The sequence below is a fragment of the Dromiciops gliroides genome, chromosome 2 (assembly GCF_019393635.1).
Source record: "Dromiciops gliroides isolate mDroGli1 chromosome 2, mDroGli1.pri, whole genome shotgun sequence".
Lineage (NCBI taxonomy): Eukaryota > Metazoa > Chordata > Mammalia > Microbiotheria > Microbiotheriidae > Dromiciops > Dromiciops gliroides.
Genome location: NC_057862.1, coordinates 102802518 through 102827033, shown reverse-complemented (window position 1 = coordinate 102827033; position 24516 = coordinate 102802518). Strand labels below are relative to the sequence as shown.

At 34.8% G+C, this 24516-nt stretch overlaps 2 protein-coding genes across 2 annotated transcripts in view; both read left to right on the top strand.

Annotated features, from left to right (window-relative positions):
• SMC3 (structural maintenance of chromosomes 3) overlaps positions 1-24229 on the top strand; it is a 53199-nt gene extending 28970 nt beyond the window's left edge. Inside the window, exons 14-29 of the mRNA XM_043982475.1 lie at positions 5973-6076; positions 6248-6347; positions 6678-6838; positions 10043-10184; positions 12228-12378; positions 13515-13667; positions 17313-17464; positions 17690-17848; positions 18985-19092; positions 19761-19869; positions 20619-20866; positions 20965-21177; positions 21585-21776; positions 21971-22148; positions 22897-23003; positions 23984-24229. Coding sequence (XP_043838410.1) covers positions 5973-6076; positions 6248-6347; positions 6678-6838; positions 10043-10184; positions 12228-12378; positions 13515-13667; positions 17313-17464; positions 17690-17848; positions 18985-19092; positions 19761-19869; positions 20619-20866; positions 20965-21177; positions 21585-21776; positions 21971-22148; positions 22897-23003; positions 23984-24055 — 2349 coding nt within the window. The 3' untranslated portion in view covers positions 24056-24229. The remainder of the gene's footprint in view (positions 1-5972; positions 6077-6247; positions 6348-6677; positions 6839-10042; positions 10185-12227; positions 12379-13514; positions 13668-17312; positions 17465-17689; positions 17849-18984; positions 19093-19760; positions 19870-20618; positions 20867-20964; positions 21178-21584; positions 21777-21970; positions 22149-22896; positions 23004-23983) is intronic.
• On the top strand, positions 3379-4624 carry LOC122740370 (nucleophosmin-like). The gene has a single exon (XM_043982476.1). It carries the CDS (start codon positions 3436-3438, stop codon positions 4303-4305), a length of 870 nt encoding a protein of 289 aa, XP_043838411.1. The 5' UTR covers positions 3379-3435; the 3' UTR covers positions 4306-4624.
• Positions 24230-24516: the final 287 nt, after the last annotated feature.

Genomic DNA, 24516 nt, shown 5'->3' with positions numbered 1-24516 from the left:
CATACCGCCAAGAGATGGGACACTATAGGAATAGATGTTGCATTTGTTGTCTGCTACAATCATGTTAATCAGTTATTGCTTAATGCTTTTTCTTTATCACAAGGCGCAAGATTCAATTCTAGGGATTGGGGAAGGAGGGTGTATCTAGAAACAGTTGTGATATCCAGGACTTAGTACAGTTTCTGGCCTTTAGTAGGGGTTTAATAGATATTTATTGATTGGTTGCTATTTTTCAAAAGGCATCAGTGAAACTCATTTTTAAAAGAAAAAACTACAGGCCAATGAACTGGATTTTGATTCCTAGCCAAAATTCTAAAACATCCTTAAAGGGATGATTAGTGAGTATCTAGAAAAGGAAGCAATGATCACAAAGACCTAGTATGACTTCTTGAAGAACAAATGATCCCAGACTAACCTTATTTCCCTTTTTGACTCTTGATATTGTATACATCAAGGGAATACCATAGATGTAGTTTATGGTATACCTACATTTGATAATTCTCATGCTATTGTGGAAAAGCTAGAGAGATATTGATTTATTCATAATTTAACTCAACATGCAAACTAGATGAATGGCTAGAGACAAAGTGTAGTCATTTGGGGGCGGGCGGGGCAATGAGGGTTAAGTAACTTGCCCAGGGTCACACAGCTAGTGAGTGTCAAGTGTCTGAGGCTGGATTTGAACTTGGGTCCTGCTGAATGCAGGGTCGGTGCTTTATCCACTACACCACAGGCCCTGGACTCAGGAGGACCCGAGTTCAAATCTAACTTCAGACACTTGACACTCACTAGCTGTGTGACCCTGGGCAAGTCACTTAACCCTCATTGCCCTGCAAAAAAAAAAAAAAAAGGAAAGGAAAAAAAAGAAAACCAAATGTCATTTTGGAAGGAATTTATTAGTAGAGAGTCATGGTGAAGTCTTCAGTTGAGAACCATAGTTCTGCTGTTAGCCCTGTGGTAGTAATATTTTTATCAGTAACTTGGATAAAGGAATAGAGAACATGTTCATCACATTTTCCAATTAATCATAACAGAATCTGCAGAGGTCTTGGGCCAGATCTATTAAGATGATGGTTAATAATGATAAATACAAAATATTATGCTTAAGAAACTTATTCGTGTGTTTATTCAGTCATTTAGTTAGTTAGAAACTGGGTCTCCTTGTCTCACCTAGGCTTGAAGTGCAGTGGCCATTCATAGATCCAATCCCACTACTCATTGGCATGGAAGCTTTGATCTGTTCCATTTCTCACTTGGTCTTGTTTGCCCCTCCTTGGGCCCCCAAGGGCTCACCATTTTGGTGCTGGCCTTAATGCAGACTTAGCTCAATGTAGCTCAGAACTCCTCAGTTTGAGATTACCTTGACTTCTCCCTCCCCACCCCGCCTCCAGACCTCGAGCCAACCCAATATCAAGCATGTGCCACCATGCCCAGCTAGAACGTGATTTTTAAAAACTCGTGTTGTTCATATAGTAGGTCCTTAATATTTGTTAATTTAAAGTATAAGACGTAAGAGGATTTTGCTGTACTGAAAACTAATGCAATCTTAGGTTTCATTGTGAGATATGGTATGCACAGGACTGGGTGATAGGCCTATTCTTTTCTATGTAGATCAAATGATATCTGGAGGGGAGGACATTGGTAAGTTAGAGAGCATGCAGAGAAATACAGCAAGCATGATGAAAAGCTTAAAAAAGTTGATAACCATATTAGAAAGTATTGAAGGAAAAACAAATTTTTTTTAAAAGTGTTAAGGAACTGGTTACTTTTATAAACCTTAGAGAAAAGAAGATTTAGATATATTTAGGATATAACTATCTCTAAGTATTTGAAAGTGTAAGGGGCTAAAATTCTAGCTATGATGTCTAAAATCTACTAAAATCTAATGAGTGGTCACCTTAAATTAGAAGCTTTAGCAAGAGTTTAGACTTTTAAGTATTTATTAAAGTGCAATCAGAAATTGGTGAGGAGAGTGAGAGAGAGGTAAAATTCTCACTATCTCTAAGAGACCCCAGCATCCGACCTGTCATACCGAGGTCAGGAACCCAAGAGGCCAACACTTCAGCGGCTACTCCCAGAACCTCTTGTGAAACAGGAAAAAGGGCCGTACACACATACACACACGCACACACACCTCCAAGCTAATTGACTGGTAACTTTGACAGGACCTAGGCGCACACTTCCTGACACTGAACTGACCTTCGAAACCGCAGAAAAGGTCACTTCCAGACACTAAAGTCACATGGTTTCTTTTCAGACCAGAGCTCACACTGTTCCTCCCAGCAGGGGGTGTCATTCCAGTTCTCACAAAAGATTCTCATTGTGAGGGCCAAAATTGGATATACGGAGCATTAATCTCCCCTTTAAACTTTCCCTTTTATATATACCTTCCAGGCCAATAAGAAAAGGAGCCTCTGAGCTTTAGTTCATAAAGGATCAGGTTTTATTGCTTGGGAATTAATTAGACCACAAAGGTGAAACCAATTAAGGAAATAAGGAAGTAGAAATACAGATGGACAGTCTTAACTCTAAGCTTAGCCTATGGAATTTAGGCTTAAACTCACTAACCCCAAACTGCCACTGAGAACCAGCACTCCCAACACAGAGCATGAAACATGCCACCACGAGCCGAGCACCGCCAGAGACTGCTCCTCAGGCCGAAAGAGCAAGACCTTTTGAATACCTGCCCACCAGAAGTTGTCTCCCTTCTGATGGAGTTTTCCTCCCACAAAAGGGGAGGTCTGGCGTTTTCCCCCCCCCAAAAGGGGAGGTCCTTCAAAAGCTGCTTAGTAGCATGCGCAGACTCAGTGTGGGCCAGGTGTGGCCCCTCCCAAATGATTGAACTAAAAATTTCAATATTAATCTTTACCACAAATAATTTTTACCACATTCCCTCCTTTGTTTCATTGGAAAAACAAATGAGCTTGCTCAATGAAACATCATGTAGAATAGAGAATAGATTTATTCTGCTTGTCTTTAGAGGGCATATATAGAAGCAATGAGTAGAAACTTTCAAAGTGGTAAATTTAGACTAGATAACAAGGAAAAGCAACTGAAAAATTAGAGCTATTTCAAAGCAGAATGGTCTGATTTGGAAGGTGAAGTGGATTCCTCCAAACTTAGGGCTTTAAGGATGGGCTTGATGAGCCCTTGAATACCAAACATATTAAATTAAGCAAGACATTCTACAAGCATTTATTAAGTGTCTACTTTATACCAATTACTGTACTAAGTCTGGGGATAAGAAAAACAACATGGCTCCTCCCCTCAAGGAGCTTACAGTCTTGTACTAAAAGGAATTTTTATTAAAGTGTAAGTTGAACTAGATTGCCTCTGAAGTCTCTTTCAAAAAGTAGGTGTCGAGAGCTGATCTGTCCGTCCGCCTCGTCGCTCTCCTCTCTGCACTGCTCTGCTCTCCTCAGTATCGCTGCACAAATGGAGGATTCAATGGAAATGGATATGAGCCCCCTCCGGCCTCAGAATTTTCTCTTTGGTTGTGAACTAAAGGCTGACAAAGATTATCATTTTAAGGTAGATAATGATGAAAATGAGCACCAGTTGTCATTGAGGACTGTGAGTTTAGGAGCTGGTGCAAAGGACGAATTGCATATTGTTGAAGCAGAGGCATTGAACTATGAAGGCAACCCAATTAAAGTAACACTGGCATCTTTGAAAATGTCTGTGCAGCCTACAGTTTCTCTAGGTGGCTTTGAGATTACACCACCAGTAGTTTTGCGGTTGAAATGTGGTTCCGGGCCTGTACATGTGAGTGGCCAGCACCTAGTAGCACTGGAGGAAGATGCAGAATCAGATGATGAAGAGGAAGATGATATGAAACTCTTAAATATGTCTGGCAAACGATCTGTTCCTGGAGTTGGTAGCAAGGTGCCTCAGAAAAAGGTAAAACTGTCTGAAGAAGATGAAGAAGATGATGACGATGAAGATGATGATGATGATGACTTTGAAGATGAGGAAAGTGAAGAAAAGACCCCTCCAGTGAAGAAATCTGTTCGTGATACTGCGGCAAAAAATGCACAAAAATCAAACCAGAATGGAAAAGACTCAAAGCCGTCCACACCAAAATCAAAAGGTCAGGAATCCTTCAAAAAGCAGGACAAGACTCCCAAGACTCCCAAAGGACCCACTTCTCTAGAGGATATTAAAGCAAAAATGCAAGCGAGCATTGAAAAGGGTGGTTCCCTCCCAAAAGTGGAAGGCAAATTCATCAACTATGTAAAGAATTGCTTCCGGATGTCTGATCAGGAGGCTATTCAAGATCTCTGGCTGTGGAGGAAATCTCTTTAAGAAAATAAGTTTGAACAGTTTGTTAAAAATTTTCCGTCTTATTTCTGTAACAGTTGATATCTGGCTGTCCTTTTTATAATGCAGAGTGAGAACTTTCCCTACCGTGTCTGATAAATGTCGTCCAGATTACTTTGCCAAGAATGTGTTGTCCAAAATGCCTGTTTAGTTTTCAAAGATGGAACTCCACCCTTTGCTTCATTTAAGTATGTATGGAATGTTATGATAGGGCATAGTAGTAGTGGTGGTCAGACAAATGGAAATGGTGGGGAGACAAAGTATACATGTGAAATAAATTCAGTATTTTAATAAAAAAAAAAAAGTAGGTGTCTACATGAATGATTCTATCAAGAAGCTAATTGGTTTCTGTGCATGGAACATAAATCTTCTTATATTAACTGTATTAGACTCTTAGCTGGAGGGTTTGTGGGTATATTTGTCAATTAGCACTGATTTGCAATTAGCTTGGGGCCTGACCCTAAGAAAAGAAACATCTTGTTCTTCTATGTGCCCATAAAGTTATTTTCTTTTCTCTTGGCTGTACTATGAATACAAACATATGTACCTTCCCAAACCCCCCCCCCCCCCCCCCCCGTGTTGGTAAAGTATTGCAAATAGTATTTTTGATGTCCAAAGAAACCTATGCTTACATTTCTCTTCTAAAATTTTTAAAGAAACAACTCTGAGCTACCACCTCACACCAGTCAGATTGACTAAGATGACAGAAATGGGGACTGATAAGTGTTTAAAGGGGGTGTGTGAAAGTAGGTATATTAGTGTACTCTCGATGGAGTTGTAGAATGGTTCAGCCATTCTGGAAAAAAAATTGGAACTATGCCCAAAGGCCTATAAACGATGCATACCCTTTGACTCAGAAATACCACTACGAGGTCTGTACTCTAAAGAAATTTAAGAAGAGGAGAGGGACCCATATGTACAAAAAAAAATTTATAACAGTTTTTTTTTTGTGGTGGCAAAGAATTAGAAACTGAGAGGATGTGCTTCAGTTGGGGAATAACTGTTACTTTTGTGCCGTAAGAAATGAAGGGGATGGTTTTAGAAACACCTGGAAGACAATGCAAAGTGAAGTGATCAGAACCAGAACAATCTATATTGTAAGAGCAATATTTTAAAGATAAACAACTGTAAAAGATTTAGTACTGTGATCAACCACAAATGATCTAACAGAAATGCAAAGGACTTATGATGTAAAATGCTTTCCACCTTCAGGTAAAGAGTGCAGACTGAAGGATATTTTTTTCCTTTATTTTTCTTGCTTTTTAAATTAAACATGACTAAATGCAAATATGTTTTACTTGGCTTAATATGTATAATGGGTATTTTTCTTGCTTTCTCTATTGGTCGGGGAAGGGATAGAGAGAGGGATAGAATTTGGAACTGAAAAGAAAATTTTTTTTAAATTTTCAGAATAAATTTTTTAAGAAGTCATGAGAATCAGATAATTTCATGTAGATAACATTGCTTTCCAGAACTGGTTATTTCATGTTTGTGTTTTCTTTTTAGAAGTAATGTTATTCATAATAAATTGCTTCATTATAAAGTCTACAGTGACATTCTGCCTCTGAGGAAAAACAGTTCCTCAATAAAAAACATATTAAAATGGAGATATTATTTAGAATAATGTTGTTAAAATTTTTTATTTCCTTTAGAAACTGGATCAGGATCTTAATGAAGTGAAGGCTCGAGTGGAAGAACTGGATCGAAAATATTATGAAGTAAAGAACAAGAAAGATGAATTACAGAGTGAAAGAAAGTTAGTAATGCTTTAATTTTCATGTGTGAATTTATTTACTGTTTTCTTATGTCTTAAAGGATTGTAACATCTATAAACATCTTCAGATGTAATTACATTGTTTTGTTTTAAAAGGTTTCTACTTAATGTCTTCATTTGCTTAATTAAAAGAAATCTAATTTTTATTTACAGTTATTTATGGAGAGAGGAAAATGCAGAACAACAAGCACTTGCTGCCAAACGAGAAGATCTTGAAAAGAAGCAGCAGCTTCTTAGAGCAGCAACAGGAAAGGTGGGCAGTGTTCTTGTCAGTAAACTCAACTGAAGACTGTTGCAAATATTTCATTGAATCTATCATGCCACAAGGAGAATTTGTCATTCATGCTGAGGGCTCATTGAAACCAGGTAGTAAATAGTGGCAAATCACTTAATAAACATTGGGTGATAGGTATCTTATGATCATAAACAAAATAACCATATCCGTAAGGACTGTTACTAGTATTAAGGTTTTATCTTAGATAGTAGCACAAAGGTCTATATAATTTAGTTTCATTTTTATTGGAAGAAATGCTATTGGAGGTAAAGTTTTAAACTTTCTATATATTTTTGTTTTTTTAAACAGGCTATTTTAAATGGCATAGACAGCATAAACAAAGTTTTAGATCATTTTCGACGAAAAGGCATAAATCAGCACGTTCAAAATGGCTATCATGGTATTGTGATGAATAACTTTGAGTGTGAACCAGCTTTCTACACGTGCGTTGAAGTCACTGCTGGAAACAGGTGAAGTCCTTAGCATTCAGGATTCAGAATGAGAGTAAGACTGAAAAAAAAAAACCACGACAATTTTTTGTTTCTTGAGAATAATATGAGCATACAATGAAAGATGCTGAAAGCAATCTTTGATTCTAAAAGCCAGGGTTCTCATCTTGTTTTGCCTTGCTCTCATCTGTATTTCCTCTTAAGCATATGTAGATACAATTTTGTTTCTGTCATTTGATTTTCTAATGAAGGTATTTATTAATCGCTCTAGTATATATAGTTAGACAGTGTGATGTCTTGTGACATGGAAGGGACCTTGTTTTCAAAAGCTATGCCAGCATATAGCATTAAGTTCTGTGCCTTGCTAAGCTAGATTAACTTTGAGAATGGGCCCAGCTGTGCTAATGTAATAAAAGGGACAGTACTATTGAAACTGTTAGATTAGGTGCCATATTATCCAACTACCAAAGAAAGCTTTATAGAACTAGACAAAAATAATAAAAGTTTTTCTGGAGGAGGAAAAAATTGAGAATCTTAAAGAAAATAATGAAAAAAGGGTGAGGGGGTGGGGGAATAGGACTTAGCAGTACCATATTTCAAACTAACCTACAAAGCAATAATCATCAAAATTATGTAGTATTGCTTTAAAAATAGAAAAGTTCGTCAGTGAAACAGAATAGATAACAGAAGACCCAGAATTAATCAAATATAGTGGTATAGGATAAGTATATAGTAGTATAAGGATAAGACTACCAGAGTAAGAACTTAATATTCAACCGAAATTTAATATTCAACAGAAACCTCTAGGAATACTGGAAGAGTCAGAAATTAGTCTTACATCAACAGCTCATACAATATATTGCAGTGATCTCCAAATGAATACTTCAATATAAAAGGTCATATAAACACATGAGAAGATTAAGGAAGAAGATATCTTTCATAACTCTAGATCGGGGGAGAGTTTTGACCAAACAAAAGATTGCGAAGATCACAGGAAACAAAACAGTTTTGATTTTATAAAATTGAAAAAAATGTTTGCTCAAAATAATTAAATTTAGAATTAGGAGAGAAACTGGAGGAATAAATCTTTGTGGTAAATTTCTCTCATAAAGTTTTGATATCTAAAATATGTCAGAAATTGATAAAAAAAAAATACTAGAGCCATTCCCCTTAGGATAAGGGGTCAAAGGATATGAACAGGCAGCTTAAATAAGAAAAGTAAGCTGTTAACAACTGTATGAAAAAACTGCTCCAAATCACTAATAATTAGAGAACTGCAAATTAAAACAACCCTGAGGTTCTATGTCATTACCTATCAGATTGGCAAAAATGAATTTTGAAGTGATAATGGCAGTTATTGATGGGGCTAAGGGAAGCTAGGCACACTAATGGACTGTTGGTATAGCTGTGATTTGAATTTACCCTTTTTGAAAGCAGTTTGGTCTTATACCCCCAAAGCCACTAAATGTCCACTATATGTACTTGACCAGTATCCATTTGCATTTAATAAGTCTTATTAACACTTAGCAGAGCAAAGAACTGGAAACAAAGTGGGTTCCCATCAATTGAAGAATACCTAAACCAAATATAATATTTGAGTGCAATAGAATATTATACCATATGGGGCCAGCTAGGTGGTGCAATGGATAGAGTACCGGCCCTGGATTCAGGAGGACCTGAGTTCAAACCCGGCCTCAGACACTTACTAGCTGTGTGACTCTGGGCAAGTCACTTAACCCCAATTGCCTCACCAAAAAAAAAAAAAGAGAGATCCTGGAGGGGTTTTGCCATTTCCTTTTCCAGCTAATTTTACATATGAGAAACTGAGGCCCCGGGTTACACAGCTAATAAGTGAGGCCAGACTTGAATTCAGATCTTCCCTACTCCAGGTCTAGGGTGTTTTATCCACTGTGCCACCTACTTGCCTGTTAGGTTTTAGACACATTCATTGTATGGATTTGTTTTGTCTGTCCCTTCCTTTCTTCCTAAATTCCGTTGAGGATAAGTGGAAGCTATAGTGATCATGGTGTATTTTTTTTTTTAAAAGAGCTCTGATGAAACACTGAAAAAACAAACGTTCAGAAGAGAATACGGAGAGGCCAGACAGTATTGGAAATACTAAGCTAAATTTAATGTATACATTAAAAAAAAAAACAAAAAACTCTATATTGGATACCCTCAGTTTAAAATATAGTCTTTGTTTTCTGTTCTTTGAGGAAATGTTCAGGTTCATGCTTATCAAATTATTAATGAAAAAATAAGAGTAAAAGAACAAGAGAGCTGGCTCAGCATATCATCCAAGAACCAGCAGAGGCTCAAAACTAGAAGGTTAATCAACAGTTGATGAAATTTTTTGGTCACAGCAGTCACATAGACAGCCTACTTGTGTATATAGAAGCTGCAATCTGTTTCAGTGAAGGGAATATGGATTCTTTTGTTTCTAAATTTCACTTTTAAAATTCTGTATCATGTTTCCATATACGAATAACAGAAAAAAAGGATCGCACATGAAACTGAATCTATTTACAGCTTGAATTTTAAAATTTGACATAATAGCATCCTTTGACCTCTTGTCTATTGGTAAATGGCTTTTATTTTTATACTTTTATATTAGTTCCCTATATAACTTGGGTTATCAGACGTTTATCAGAAATTTGTTACAAAAATTTTTTTCCCAGTCAATTATTCACCTTCTAATTCTAACAGCACCGATTTTGTTTGTGCAGAAACCTTTCACTTTTAATATAAACAAAAGTGTTTTATATCCTGTGATTCTCTTTGTTCTTTATTTAGTCTAGAACTTTGACCCTCTCTGAAGTTTCTCCTTTCCTTGAAACATCAATTTTTAAAGCATTTTACTTAGTAAGCTGTTTTAAAATAACCAGGTCATTTTTATAGGGGAAAAAAAGATTAACTAGACCTTTGAGGTGGCTTATGTAATCATAGGGGGGAAAAAGCATCGGATTTGAAATCACAACACTATAGTTTAAGTCCCAGCTTTGTACTTAACTGCTATGTGATCCTGGAAAAATCACTCTCTGTTCCTCAGTTTAATTATCTATAAAAAAGAGAAATTAAACTTGTTCAGGATTGGCTTAAGGCAGAGTTCTTTGTAAATCATGAAGTAGTATCATAGACATGTGTGTTATTACTATTGATTTAAAATTTACATATCACTTGAAATTTAAGCAAGAAAAACACGAATATTGTATTATTTACATTTAGGTTGTTTTATCACATTGTGGATTCAGATGAAGTCAGTACCAAGATTTTAATGGAGTTTAATAAAATGAACCTTCCAGGAGAAGTAACCTTTCTGCCTCTAAATAAGTTGGATGTCAGAGATACAGCGTATCCAGAAACCAATGTAAGTCAATATTTTGGGGTATTTGAGTATGTGGGTGTGGGGGTGCAGTATGGGGAATATATGTATGGGTATGTTATTTGCTTTTATTTATTTCTCAATAAGTTTTTTTGTTTTTGTTTTTTAGTGAGGCAATTGGGGTTAAGTGACTTGGCCAGAGTCACACAGCTAGTAAGTGTTAAGTGTCTGAGGCCGGATTTGAACTCAGGTCCTCCTGACTCCAGGGCCGGTGCTCTATCCACTGCACCACCTAGCTGCCCCTCTCAATAAGTTTTTAAGCATTCTAGCTTATAAATGAAGTAAAAAATACTTTTCATTTATCATTACCTAAAAGAAAGAATCTCTAAAATGTATAATCTTCTTGCCAGCTGTGTATATTTTTAAAAGTTATTTGTCAGTGCTACCTCTTTATTTATAAAGGGATATAAGTGATTTAATTATTTCCTTGGGCTCCAGTGTATTCTTGTTTTGTTTTGTTTAGTGAGGCAATTGGGGTTAAGTGACTTGCCCAGGGTCACACAGCTAGTAAGTGTTAAGTGTCTGAGGCTGGATTTGAACTCAGGTCCTGAATCCAGGGCCAGCGCTCTATCCACTGTGCCACCTAGCTGCTCCTCCAGTGTATTCTTTATATTGTATGTCTTATTTAGTAGTTGTAGTCTTATAACATGACTTTTGTGAAATGTCTAATTTGGTAAACATTTTATAAATTATAGTTATCCCTTATTTCTCCTTTTTCTTCTGTTTCTACTAAACAATTTTTTTTGAACCTTTGTCAAAAAATTTAGTATTTTCTTTAACAATTTTTGGAGGGTAGAAATAAAATATTCTATCTGGGGAAAAAAGCATAAAATTTGAAGTTTGCTCTCATGATTTTAAAATTTACTTCGAGGTACCCAAATGATGGGTACTTCCTTGAAGGTTTATAGTTCTTTGCTATTACAAAAATAGCTGCTATAGATATTGTGTATATATAGGATATTTCCCTCTTTTATTTTATTGAGGTGTAAGCTTAGTAGTGGTATTAGTCAATATACACAGTGTAAGGGGCTAAAATTCTAGCTAGTATGTCTAAAATATCTAATGAGTGGTTGCCAATAAATTATAAGCTTTAGCAAGAGTTAGACTTTTAAGCATTTATTAAAGAGAATAAGACTTTGGTGAAGAGAGAGAGAAAGGCCTAGATTCATCTATCTATCAAAGGGAGAGTGCTTCTTTAGCTCCGCTCTCCACCAGAGTCCTCACAAAAGAGAGCCAGCCTCTCCTGACACCAAAGAAAAGCCACATGTCTTGCCCTTGGGCACCTTCTCCTCATTGCGGAGCTTTCCTACACTAAGTCTCCAGCAGGTGGTGTCATTCCAGTTCTTACAACAGCAATTAAATATACATAGATTAATAACTTTGGGGGCATAATTCCAAATTGCTTTCCAGAATGACTAAACCACTTCCATGTCTCCATGAATGGTGCATTAATATACCTGTTTTTCCATCTCCCAGAGTCAGCTACACTATCCTACTTTTTATTCCTCTCATATAACATTCCATCTCCTGATTCTGTGCCTTTGTACTATCTCTCCTCCATTCCTAGAATGAGTTCTCTCCTTATCTCTGTCTCCTAGCTTTCTTGGTTTCCTTCAAAACTCAGCTCAAATCTCATCTTCTGCAAGCCACATTTTCTGATTCTCTCTGCTTGTCTTCCTGCTGAGATCACCTTTCTTTATGCATTATATTTCTCTTGTTTATATATCTCCCCTATTAGATTTTAGCATCTTGAGAGCAGGAAACATGCTTTTGCCTTTCTTAGTATCCCTTATTTGGCACATTGTCTGCCAAGTGTTTAATAAGTGCCTGTCAGAAGTCCTGAGTTCATAGCTCAGCTGTACTATTGGGCAAGTAACCCTTCTGGCACTCTGTTTCTTCATCTTTAAAATGAAGGCCTATAAAGTCTTTTCCAAGTCTGTTTTTGATACTATTCCATGATGTTTCAAAGATACCTGAAAGACTATCATTTATATCTTGCTGCATGGTAACATGACTACTTCCTTTCAGGATGCTATTCCAATGATCAGTAAACTAAGATATAATCCAAGATTTGACAAAGCTTTCAAACACGTGTTTGGAAAGACACTGATTTGTCGGAGCATGGAAGTTTCTACACAGTTGGCCCGTGCCTTTACTATGGACTGTATTACTTTGGAAGGTTTGTAGTCAATAATTCAATAATGCTTCTTAGTTTTTCAGAATTACAGCTTATTAACTTTGTGGCATATATAATAATAATATTAAGGTGTCCCTTACAGTTTATTAAAATTAGGGCTGTGAATTTCAAGAATATTTAAAAGTTTATGTTCTTTAGAAAGTACTGCATAGTTATTAAAAAGTACTATGTTATGCTTTCTATTCTCTTTTGGTAAGAAAAGTTAACAAACAGATTTTTAAATTTTTTGTTATCTTTTGTATTTTACATCTTCAAAATTTCCCCATGTATCTATTCACCTCCCTATTCCTAATTTAGTTGATGCTGGCACCGTAGCATAATAGGAAGATTATTGAAAACATGGTCATGTCCTTCCAGCTCTTATCATGGGCAAGTCACTTTACTTTTCCAGGCCTTTGTTTTCTCATCTGTAAAAGAGGGGATTCAACTAGAAAGGATATAAAATAAAGTGATCTTAAAAGATTAAAATATCTAATTTAAAAAAAATCTTAATAGTATTTTTTTCCAGTTATATGTAAAGATAGTTTTCATCATGCCTTTTTATAAGATTTTGAGTTCCAAATTTTTCTTCTTCCCCCCTCCCTAAGACAGCAAGCAATCTGATATAAGTTATGTATGCACAATCACAATTAAACATATTTGCACCATTAGTCATGTTGTGAAAGAAGAATCAGAACAAAAGGGAAAAACCTCAAGAAAGGAAAAAAACCAAAAAAGTAAAAATAGTCTGGTTCACTCTTCATTCAGATTCCACGGTGGTTTTTTTTTTCTGGATGTGGAGAGCATTTCCTGTCATGAGTTCTTTGTTGGAATTGTCTTGGATAATGATAATGCGTTACTGAAAAGAGTCAAGTTGGTCACAGCTGATCATCACACAATGTTGCTGTTAAAGTGTACAATGTTCTGGTTGTACTCATTGTACTCAACATCAGTCCACTTAATTCTTTCCAGGTTTTTCTAATTTCTGATCTCTAATTTCAACCCCAAATTCATACAATGGTGACTATCACTTTAAAATCTAGCTCAATTATTGCAAAAAAGGAGTTGCTTGGTAAACACTATACAACTTGATATATATGCTAAACAAAATGACTATTTTTCTGTTTTCTTTTTCATAGGGGATCAAGTCAGCCATCGAGGTGCTCTAACTGGAGGATATTATGATACCAGAAAGTCTCGGCTTGAATTACAGAAAGATGTTAGAAAGGCTGAAGAAGAATTAGGTGAACTTGAAGCCAAACTCAATGAAAATCTTCGTAGAAATATTGAAAATATCCTTTGAGAGAATGGAATATGTTGAAGTTTTTGCATCTATTTTATTATATTTTATAGTTTTTTCCTCAACTAGTAGAGGATTGCTGTTTTACTCTTATTTACTTAACTACATACACTTTCATCATACCTTATATATAGCTTACAATATAGCATCTATTTGTAGTATCAAGTGGGAAAAAAGAAAATTTCTTTCATGCTGTTTTTACGGTTAGCTGTTAATTGGTTTTTTTTTCTATCTAATTCTAGCATTTATTGATTACTTTCCTCAGTCTTGCCTTTATAAAAAAATTTTTTTTAGAACACAGAGACTTTTTTAATTCTTTTTTTTTTTAATTCCAAATTCTCTTACCTCACAACTCAATGATAATGCAGGGGGAAAAAACTATTACAAATATGTATAGTTAAATTTCTGTAGTAGCTATGTTCTCCCCCAACCCCCCCCCCAGAAAAAAAAAAGGCAAGAAAGAGTAAAAATATGTTTTAGTCTGCATTTAGTCTATCATTTCTCTTTCTGGAAATGAATAGCATGCTTTATCACAAATCCTTTGGAATTGTGGTCATTTTGTTGATCAGAGCCACCAAGTTTCTCAGAGTTGATTATTTTTACATTGTTGTTACATTGACTGTTCTCCTGACTCTGCCCACCTCATCCTGCATTAGTTCATACATGTTTTCCCAAGTTTTTCTGATACCATCTCCACCATTTCTTACTAGCTGTTAGTTTTTAACAGCAGTGAATTCTACCTTTCAGTGGATAAGTAGGCTGGGAGAATGAGTGAGAATATAAAACTTTAAGGGATGATACTTTTTTTAAAAGTTGGCAAAGAGAAATATTGTTAATATCAGCAGAGTTCACTGCTAATATTTACATATGACTATTATATACCTTGGTCCTCTATAGACTATATACAGGCCAACTAGACATGCAGTATGATCCTTATGAATAATGCCTAAAGTTACCGTTTTTAATTCTTGACTTCTTTTTTGAAATTGCTGTAATCCTCTTATTGGAACCTAGAGCCTTGGTAGTTGTGAGGAAGTCCCACGATATATTTATCATGTATTGTCCTAATTTAGTGACCTATCTTAATTTGTCTAGGCTCAGGGTGAGTGGCAGGGCTGTATCATCTGAACTAGAAGAGTGCCATTTAATTTCTTCCTGGGATTCAGATAATCACTTCTGAACATGGTGGTACTGTTTGTCATGGCTCTGTGGGATCCCACTTGTCTGGCTGTGGCCTATGATCTTTCTTTTCCCATGTTGCAGTGATAGGAATACAGTTGTATTTCTCATTTCTAGTATAATGAAGTAGAGGAGATTTGAGGTAGTTTCTCTTCAAGTGAATACTGTATATATTAAAATAACTCCCTTTGATGATGAACATTACTGGAACTAAAATTGTAATTTTTCATTATTAAATTCTAGTAAGGTTTGTTTTATTCTATGGCTGTACTAAATTTAAAAGTACCTGTTGGTACATAGCTCAGTTTTTAGAATATGCCAGCTCCTTTTAAAATTTATTTTTCTGTTTGAAGTGTTCCCATTTTGGGGCAGCTAAGTGACGTATTGGATAAAGCACCTGTCCTGGATTCAGGAGGATCTGAGTTTAATTATGACCTCGGACACTTGACACTAGCTGTGTGACCCTGGGCAAGTCACTTAACCCTCACTGCCCTGCAAAAAGAAAGAAAGAAAGAAAAATGAAGTGTTCCCATTTCAGGATTAATTTTTTAAAATTACAAATATAGTAGTAGTTTATGATAGCTTATTATTTTATTTGGAACAAAATCAATTTGGGCACTGATTTTTAGTCATGTGAAGTTATATTTAACCTATTTAAAAATTGGAATATTTGGTTCTCAATATTTTGACATCTCTGCAATTTCACAACTTCAAAGATTACTGATAGTACTTCAGTGAAAACATCTGTAAGTTATTTCAATACCCTGGAACATCAGTACCCTGGAATATAATCTGTCTGGGTAAGGTGACTTGAAATCATTTACAGCAACCAATACAAAAACATTTATTAAGCACCTTGTATGTGGCAGGAACTGTGCTGGGTACTAGGCATACAAAAATAAAAGTGAAATAATCCTTGTCCTCCAGAAGCTTACAAAGTGCACATGTATAGGTAATGCATGGTGATGGGGGGTAGGGAGAGGTCTTTGGGGTAGAAAGGCACTAACAGGGGCATCAAGAAAGATTTTATGAAGGAAGGGGTTTACCAGCTGAACCTTGAAGGACATTAGGGATTGTGAGACAGTAGTTAGAAGGAAATGTGTTCCAGGGATAGGGGACAGCCACCACAAAGAGTTGGAAACAGGAAATAGAATGTCATGCAATTTTTTTAAAGGTCTTCTCATTTATGTTCTGCTTTACTTTCCTTTGAAGCATTTTTGTTTTCACCGTTTTCAGTCTGAAGCTAATTCTCCTTGACAGAGAGGACAGAAATAGACTAGGAATTGCATCGTTCTACTTACAGTTATCAGATAACCTTGCATCATCACTTCCAAGCAGTGAATCTCTCTTCTCTTCACCCTACACCTAGCTCAAAATCCAAGAGATTCAAACTGGCTTATATTGGTGGTGGCACTGTTTAGATCCTCATCAGTTTTTTCAAGTCATCATAAGATACCCATGTTATCTTAAGTGAGTAATTTATAGCTTTAACAGATGTATATAATGTAGAAAGTAGAACATTATTCCCAAACTCTCATAGCACATGCTGGACTGTGATGTAGATTCTATGACCGATGTTTCAGGTGCTGGTGCAGCTACTGACAAAGGAAGATTTCAAAAGGAATTATTGACTATTGTCACTAATTGTGAGGATTAATCATTCTGATTTAGGATTTTGTATGAGTAAATAGCGGTCATATGTTAAGAAAATCTGTTATATGAATAGTAAAGCTTTTTAATATGAACCAGGCACAAAGCAGTGATTTGAATTAGAATCTGATCTTATTGAGCTTATACTTTTATATTTTGAATTGGGTTCTGATTGAAGGTAAACATGCCCAATGAAATTGAATGTGTTTTGATTCTATTAAACACTTCTGAACATGAATTAAGATTGCCAAATTATGTTGGACTCAGATTAAATTTGACAAAATTAAAAAAAAAATCAGGATGAGTGGACAAAATGTAGTTTTATCAACTAAAAATAGCCGATACATAGTACCATTGATCTGATTTTATTAGAAGAGGTGCAAGTTAACTTTCTTGAAATTTTTTTCATACCATTATTGCTGAAATAATATTCTTTGCATTTAGGTTATAATAGCATAGAAATTATTTAAATGTTTTTAAGTTTTAGATGCTTTTTAAACATCATTGCCTTTTTCCAGTGAACCCATCCATTCTCCATAAAACTCTACCCTATAACTATAACAAAGGAATGAATTTGAGTAAAACAAATCAGCATAATGGCAATGTCTAACAGCGTCTCTCTTCAGAAGCAGTAAGCTTTAATATGTGTCCTGTATTTAATTTAGAATTGCTGAGTTCCATAGAGTTTTATAAGATTGCTCCGATATATGATATTTAATGGCAAAACATATATGGAGGGGACAACATAGGAGATGGAAAAATAATCTTGTATTTAAAACTGGACAGAATTTTCCTTAGCCCATTGTATGGATTAATAATGAAATTGATCAGCTGATGAATCAAATGCAACAAATTGAAACCCAGCAGAGGAAATTTAAAGCATCTCGAGACAGTATTTTATCAGAGATGAAGATGCTGAAAGAGAAGAGACAGCAGTCTGAAAAAACCTTTATGCCAAAGGTACATAGGAGTTCTTAATTCCTCTCAGTCATTACTAGAGATTTTTATTAATAATCTGAAATTAGAGATAATTATATACTGTCTTAATTTTAATAGTGGAAATTATAGAATTTGGTATTTTAAATACATTTACTATAATTTATTCTCTCTGGTTTTATTTGATGTAAGTACATGTAGGCTAAAACTTGAGGAATATTTACATTAATAACTCAATCTGTCACATAGCAACGTAGCTTGCAAAGCTTAGAGGCAAGTTTACATGCCATGGAATCGACAAGAGAATCACTGAAAGCAGAACTGGGAACAGATTTACTCTCTCAGCTCAGCCTGGAAGATCAGAGACGAGTAGATGATTTGAATGATGAAATTCGGCTGCTACAGCAAGTAAGTATGGCTTGCTAAATAATCTTAGAAATTACTCTTGTGACTTTTAATAACAATAATAATAGCTAACCACTTATATAGTGCTTACTATGTGCCAGGCACTATCTTAAGTACTTTACTGATATTAATTAATTTGATCCTCAAAATAACCCTGGGAGGTAGGTGCTACTATTATCTCCATTTTTACAGATGAGGAAACTAAGGATAGGTTGAATGACTTGCCCAGGGTCACACAGCTTAATAAGTATCTGAGACTGTATTTGAACTTACATCCTTATGACTCCAGGTGCAGCACTCTCTTACGCCACCTCATAGCCCCATACACTTAAAAAAAGGATGCTTAAAGATTAAAGTAGTTATATTTTTTTCTAGTGAATATAAATGTCATGCTAACGTGTTCCTATCCTAGAAACAGCTCAATATCAAGAAGTAATATCTTTTTTTTTTTTTTTTTGCGGGGCAGTGGGGGTTAAGTGACTTGCCCATGGTCACACAGCTAGTAAGTGTCAAGTGTCTGAGGCCAGATTTGAACTCAGGTACTCCTGAATCCAGGGCCGGTGCTTTATCTACTGCGCCACCTAGCTGCCCCAAGTAATATCTTTTTAAAAGCTTGCTTTACAAATGCTCCTATAGCTTGATTTCAGATGTTTTAGGATTGGCACAAGAAATCTTAGGGTTGTTTTGACTGATTTTTGATGCATTTTTGCTATAGCTATTCACACACACACACACACACACACACTTTGGCTATGTGTACATTTGTAGAAGCACCTTTTTGATTAAGTATATTTTGATGGCACTTGGTATTGAAGGCAAAGGTGGTAACACTTCAGAAAAAAAAAAAACAAAACCAAAGTGGAAAAAACCAAGAAATATCTTTTAGAGTTTAATCAGTATTATAGGGAATAATAACCACTCATAGAACAGCTTGCATAGAAGAGGGATTATGTAAGAGATGGATCCATCATATCTTACAAAATTATCAAGTAATATTTCTCTTATTTGTACATTGACCTGTGATGGTAGCTAATCCATAGCTAAAGTCTGTGCATATCAGTATTAGAAAAACCTTATTTTAGTGTAGTGAAATTTTTCCTTTTATGTCCATGACTCACTTTTTTTCCCCTTAATTTTAGGAAAACAGACAGCTCTTAAATGAAAGGATTAAATTGGAAGGCATAATAACTCGAGTAGAGACCTATCTCAATGAGAATCTGAGAAAACGCTTAGACCAAGTAGAACAGGTAAAATTGTTCTTCCTCTATGGATTCTTTTGATAACTGGCTCTTGCTGCTTACGTATTTTCTAAGTGGTGGAAGATTGTTTGCAGGCCTGTTTATTTTTCCCAAGAAAGTTTTCAGCAGTTATGTTGATAGTTTGTAAATTGGGCATTTAGATATTTGTCAGTGTTTGACATGTACTGACACACTTCATCACAGCAGTGAGAATTCTGGAGGTCTCAAGTGTATTTTGAACACCCTCTTTCCCTCATATATACACAGCATTAAGGATATGAAAACAGAATGAAAAATAGTACTTGCCCTCAAGATGATTACATAGTCCTGGAATATAAGTACCTCCCTTCCCCCCTTATTTATTTAATACTATAATTTATTGATATCTTTTGTATTTACATATATTACTCCATTCTTCCCTCAATCCAGATAGCATTCCTTATAACAGAATGAAAAGAGAAAGAAGGAAGAAAAATCACTTCAACAAAACTAACCAGCACATCAAATGAGACTGACAGCATATGCAGTGTTCCATGCCCATAGTCCCCCACCTCTGTAAAGAAAGAAGAGTTGCATGCTCATGTCTTTAAAAACTTGATTTATTTTAAAGCCTTCTAATGAGAATTATCCTTTCTTGTTTTATGAGTTTAAGTGCTTGGCAACATTTTGTATTGCAGGAACTTAATGAACTAAGAGAAACTGAAGGTGGTACTGTTCTCACTGCCACAACATCAGAACTTGAAGCCATCAACAAACGTGTAAAAGATACTATGGCACGTTCAGATGGTTAGTTTCTTATTTTCTAACACTATTTAATACATTTTTAAAAAATTTATAAGATATTCATAACATTTTGGTTAAAGAAATCCTGGAAATCACTCCAAAGTGATAAAGAAAAGTGTGTATGAATTATTTTTGTGTATTCTTTGCCATTATAAATCATTTGTGGTGGATAAAGTCTAGGATTCCAGCTAGTTGAAAAGTTTGTCACTAATACTTTAATGACAATAAATTGTTTAATTTATCTGATATTATATTAACTAAATAAAAAGGTTTTCATACCATCACATTTTTAAATTTAAATTCAGATGATCAATCTTTAAAAATTTGTGTAAGAAAAATCAAGAAATTCCAAGGTCATTACTTTTTTGTTTTGTTTTGTTTTGGTTTGGTTTTTTTTTGGTGAAGCAGTTGGGGTTAAGTGACTTGCCCAGGGTCACACAGCCAGTTAAGTGTCAAGTGTCTGAGGTCGGATTTGAACTCGGGTCCTCCTGAATCCAGGGCCGGCGCTCTATTCATTGCGCCACCTAGCTGCCCCTCAAGGTCATTCTTAAGTGTTTTACTTTTTATGTTCTACTTAATTCATTCTTTTAAATGGTTCTTAAATTTTCACGATTTGTTTTCAGAATATGCTAAACAAACAAAACCTTTTGACAGTTCACCATATTTCTGCCAAAACCAAAGTTTTAATCCTGGAGTATGGTGATTTTAAAGTGCACCAAATTCTGATTTTTTCCCCCCATACTTTTGCTTAGATCTAGACAATTCCATTGACAAAACAGAGGTTGCAATTAAGGATCTTCAGAAGAGCATGGAGCGCTGGAAAACTATGGAAAAGGAGCACATGGATGCTATAAACCATGATACAAAAGAGCTTGAAAAGATGACAAATCGGCAAGGCATGCTTCTGAAGAAAAAAGAAGAGTGTATGAAGAAAATCCGAGAGCTTGGCTCACTTCCCCAGGAAGCATTTGAAAAATACCAAACTTTAAGCCTCAAACAGGTTAGTTTTCAGTTGGAAACCTAACAGTGGATTCTACCGTATATGTCAAAATTTTAATTAGAATTGAGCTATAATTTTACTTTTTTTTTCTCTTGTAGCTGTTTCGCAAACTTGAACAATGCAACACAGAACTAAAGAAATATAGTCATGTCAATAAAAAAGCCTTAGACCAATTTGTGAATTTTTCTGAGCAGAAAGAGAAATTAATTAAGAGGCAAGAAGAGCTGGATAGGGGCTACAAATCAATCATGGAACTGATGAATGTCCTTGAACTCCGGAAATATGAGGCTATTCAGTTAACTTTCAAACAGGTATGATTTAATTATGTTGAGCCCCATTGTGTGCATTTTGTTTGTGTTATGCTATCTTTCCTATGCTACAGAGTAAACAAAAGATGTGAAATGACTTGTTTCCTCATAAGTAGTAAAATTTCATTAAGCCTTTTGAAAGAACTACTACCTACAGCTTCAAATCACTATTTTGTTTCCATATTTATATGAATGTTACTTTTAGTTGGTCATCATTCATATTCAGTTCTGTCCTAATTTGTCATGATGCAGAGCAGGGGGACATCCTCCCAAATATTGGAATAGTTTTTACTTGTATCTCTTGATTTCAAGCAACAGTTGTTATATTTTCCACTTCAACAAGATTTATACCAGGGAATATAAGTGATGGGTTTTTTTGTTTTTGTTTTTGTTTTTGTTTTTTATCCAAGGTATCAAAGAACTTCAGTGAAGTGTTTCAGAAATTGGTACCTGGTGGCAAAGCTACCTTGGTGATGAAGAAAGGTGATGTGGAAGGTAGTCAGTCTCAAGATGAAGGAGAAGGAAGTACTGAAAGCGATAGAGGTTCTGGCTCACAAAGCAGTGTCCCATCAGTTGACCAATTCACTGGTGTAGGAATAAGGGTAAAATGCCTTTTTAAATTCACTTTTCTTAAGTGTGTTATAGAAAATCTTAGTTGCTAAACTTTAGTAGATCTGAGGAATTGAAATTAGTTCTTAGAGATGTAAATGTTTTTAAACTTTCTGAAGGACCTCATGACAGTTGTTTTTGATTCAACAGCTATAAGATAAAGACTCATTATTTAATATTTTCATAGGTATCATTTACAGGGAAACAAGGTGAGATGCGGGAAATGCAACAGCTTTCAGGTGGACAGAAATCTTTGGTGGCTCTTGCACTAATTTTTGCAATTCAGAAATGTGATCCAGCTCCTTTTTACTTGTTTGATGAGATTGACCAGGCTTTGGATGCTCAACACAGAAAGGCTGTATCAGGTTAGCCTTTTAATTTGTCCTTTTTTTCATATGTAGTAGAACCTGATAAAATGTAAAATCCATCCTCTACAGAATTATAGTTCTTTTACATAATTTCTTCTTAATGATAAGTAATCCTTTTCTTACCATTATGGCAGCCTGGTTTTATGCAGTTGAGTGTAGTAAGCTAGAAATAGAACTTAGATTTCCAGAGGCTTGCTTAATCTAGTCTTCTGATCTAGATAATAAGCCTGCCTCAATTTTCACACAGAAGCCTTTTATGTTAAAGCTCTGTTGTATTTCTCTGTACATGAATAGCCATGCAATGAAAGAGGAACATGTATACAAGTAGTTTGATATACAATGTGTAAATTAATTTAAATTTTGTACTAGGGCCTGTACAAATGTAATCTTCATCTTCTTTAAAGAATTATAACTCTTTTGCAGCATAAAGTGTCATCAAATAATATTTGAGAAAAAGTTCATTTTAAGAGGTGCATATTTATGAAAGTGAGAGACAGTCTTTGAATTAACCTTGTGCTGATAGAAATGTATTTCTAAATGTTTAAAAAATATGCTAAACATTCCATAATTACAAGGTTCTTTCTTAGAAAATGATTCTTTTGAAGTAGTCATCAGTTATCTTTGCAGGACCAACAAATAGTTATACATGTAAATTCTTAGTAGTTGGCTTTTTGGGACATGACTGTTGTTCTATTAAGTTCTCATAATGAGATGAATTTTCTGTAAATAACATTTAATTTTACAGATATGATTATGGAACTTGCTGTACATGCTCAGTTTATTACAACTACATTTAGGCCTGAACTACTTGAGTCAGCTGACAAGTTCTATGGTGTAAAGTTCAGAAATAAGGTAATTCTTTCCACTCTCCTACAAGAAATGTTGGTTTTTCCTCCCTGATTATTTGTCTTGTTTTCAGGGGGTGGGGGTGTGGGGTTGATATTTAAGTCATGAAAGAAAATGAACATAGTTAATATTCAGATAATGATATTATGTGATGTTAGTAAGCAGTAAGATTTTTCTTTGAGGCATGCTGATAGAAGTTTGTCAGTTTCTGTGGCACCTATCCATATTCAACAATCATTTATTTATTGATTAACAATATGCCAGACATTGTTCTTATACTTATTGGGGGTAGGAAAACGTTCCACAGCCTTAGCTTTTTTTCCCCAATGCAGTTATTATTCCTTTGTGGTCCCTAATTTTCTTTTCTCTGACTTTCTGTGTAGTCTCAAACATTGAATTAAATGCAACGAATATTTATTATGCATGTACTATATGATAGACACTAGAAATTTTAAAAAATGGCATACCTTTGCCTTAAAGGAATTTATAATCTACTTTTAATACCAGTCACAAACATGTACATGATTCACTTTGTATATATGCATATGTTAAAAAATGTAGATTTTACATACATATATTTTGTATGTAAATTGCCAAATATATTATTTAGGTGTTATATTATTAAATATTAAATATTAAGTTTTATGTATACATAAAACAAACCAAGGGGGACTGGACCAGACGACAAGTGTTAGAATTCTCTGATCCTGTGATGAGCAGTAAGTTTGAAGTAAAGCATTCACATATTCAGAACTTTTTTTAATTAAAATTTTTCTTATTACTATATAAGGCAAGTGTTTCATAATTAATAATTGGTTAATATTAGTTTTACTAAAATTTTCCACAGCACTTTATCAAAATTAATTAAAATGTGATATACATTCATTTATACAAGATATTATAATTGTATAGGATAATACTAAAATTGTTTAATGTTGTATGACCTACTTTGGGAGATTATGCTTTAATGTACATTGTTCCTTCAGGTTAGTCACATCGATGTGATCACAGCAGAAATGGCCAAAGACTTTGTGGAAGATGATACCACTCATGGTTAATTGGAAACTATTGGCAGCTTGTTTGGAAGATGTGTATAGTATGAAACCTCGATGGAGGAACTGTAAATTTCAAACTAAATATTTGGTCAATGTTAAAATAGTTTTTGAGCTTATATTTTAACTGAGAAGGTCCAAGAATTCTTAGTTTTGGATGACCTTGTGTATTCATTTTATGTTTCTTTTCCTGTATTCTTTTATAAAATATCTGTTTATGTACCTTTATACTTGTAGTTTAAGAACTCTTTCTCTCCAGTCTTTTTGTAAAGTGTCCCTTTGCTATTTTAAATCTTTTTGAGACATGCTTGATAGCTTTCCCTAATTATAATTTTATCAATTGTACTGCCTCATCCTTTTAAAAAATATATAGCTTCAATTAAATGATTGATTTTATGGCTGTAATTTAGTAAAGGTGTGTGTGTTTTCATTTACAGTTGGAGTAGTTAATTTGAATTTTCTTTTAA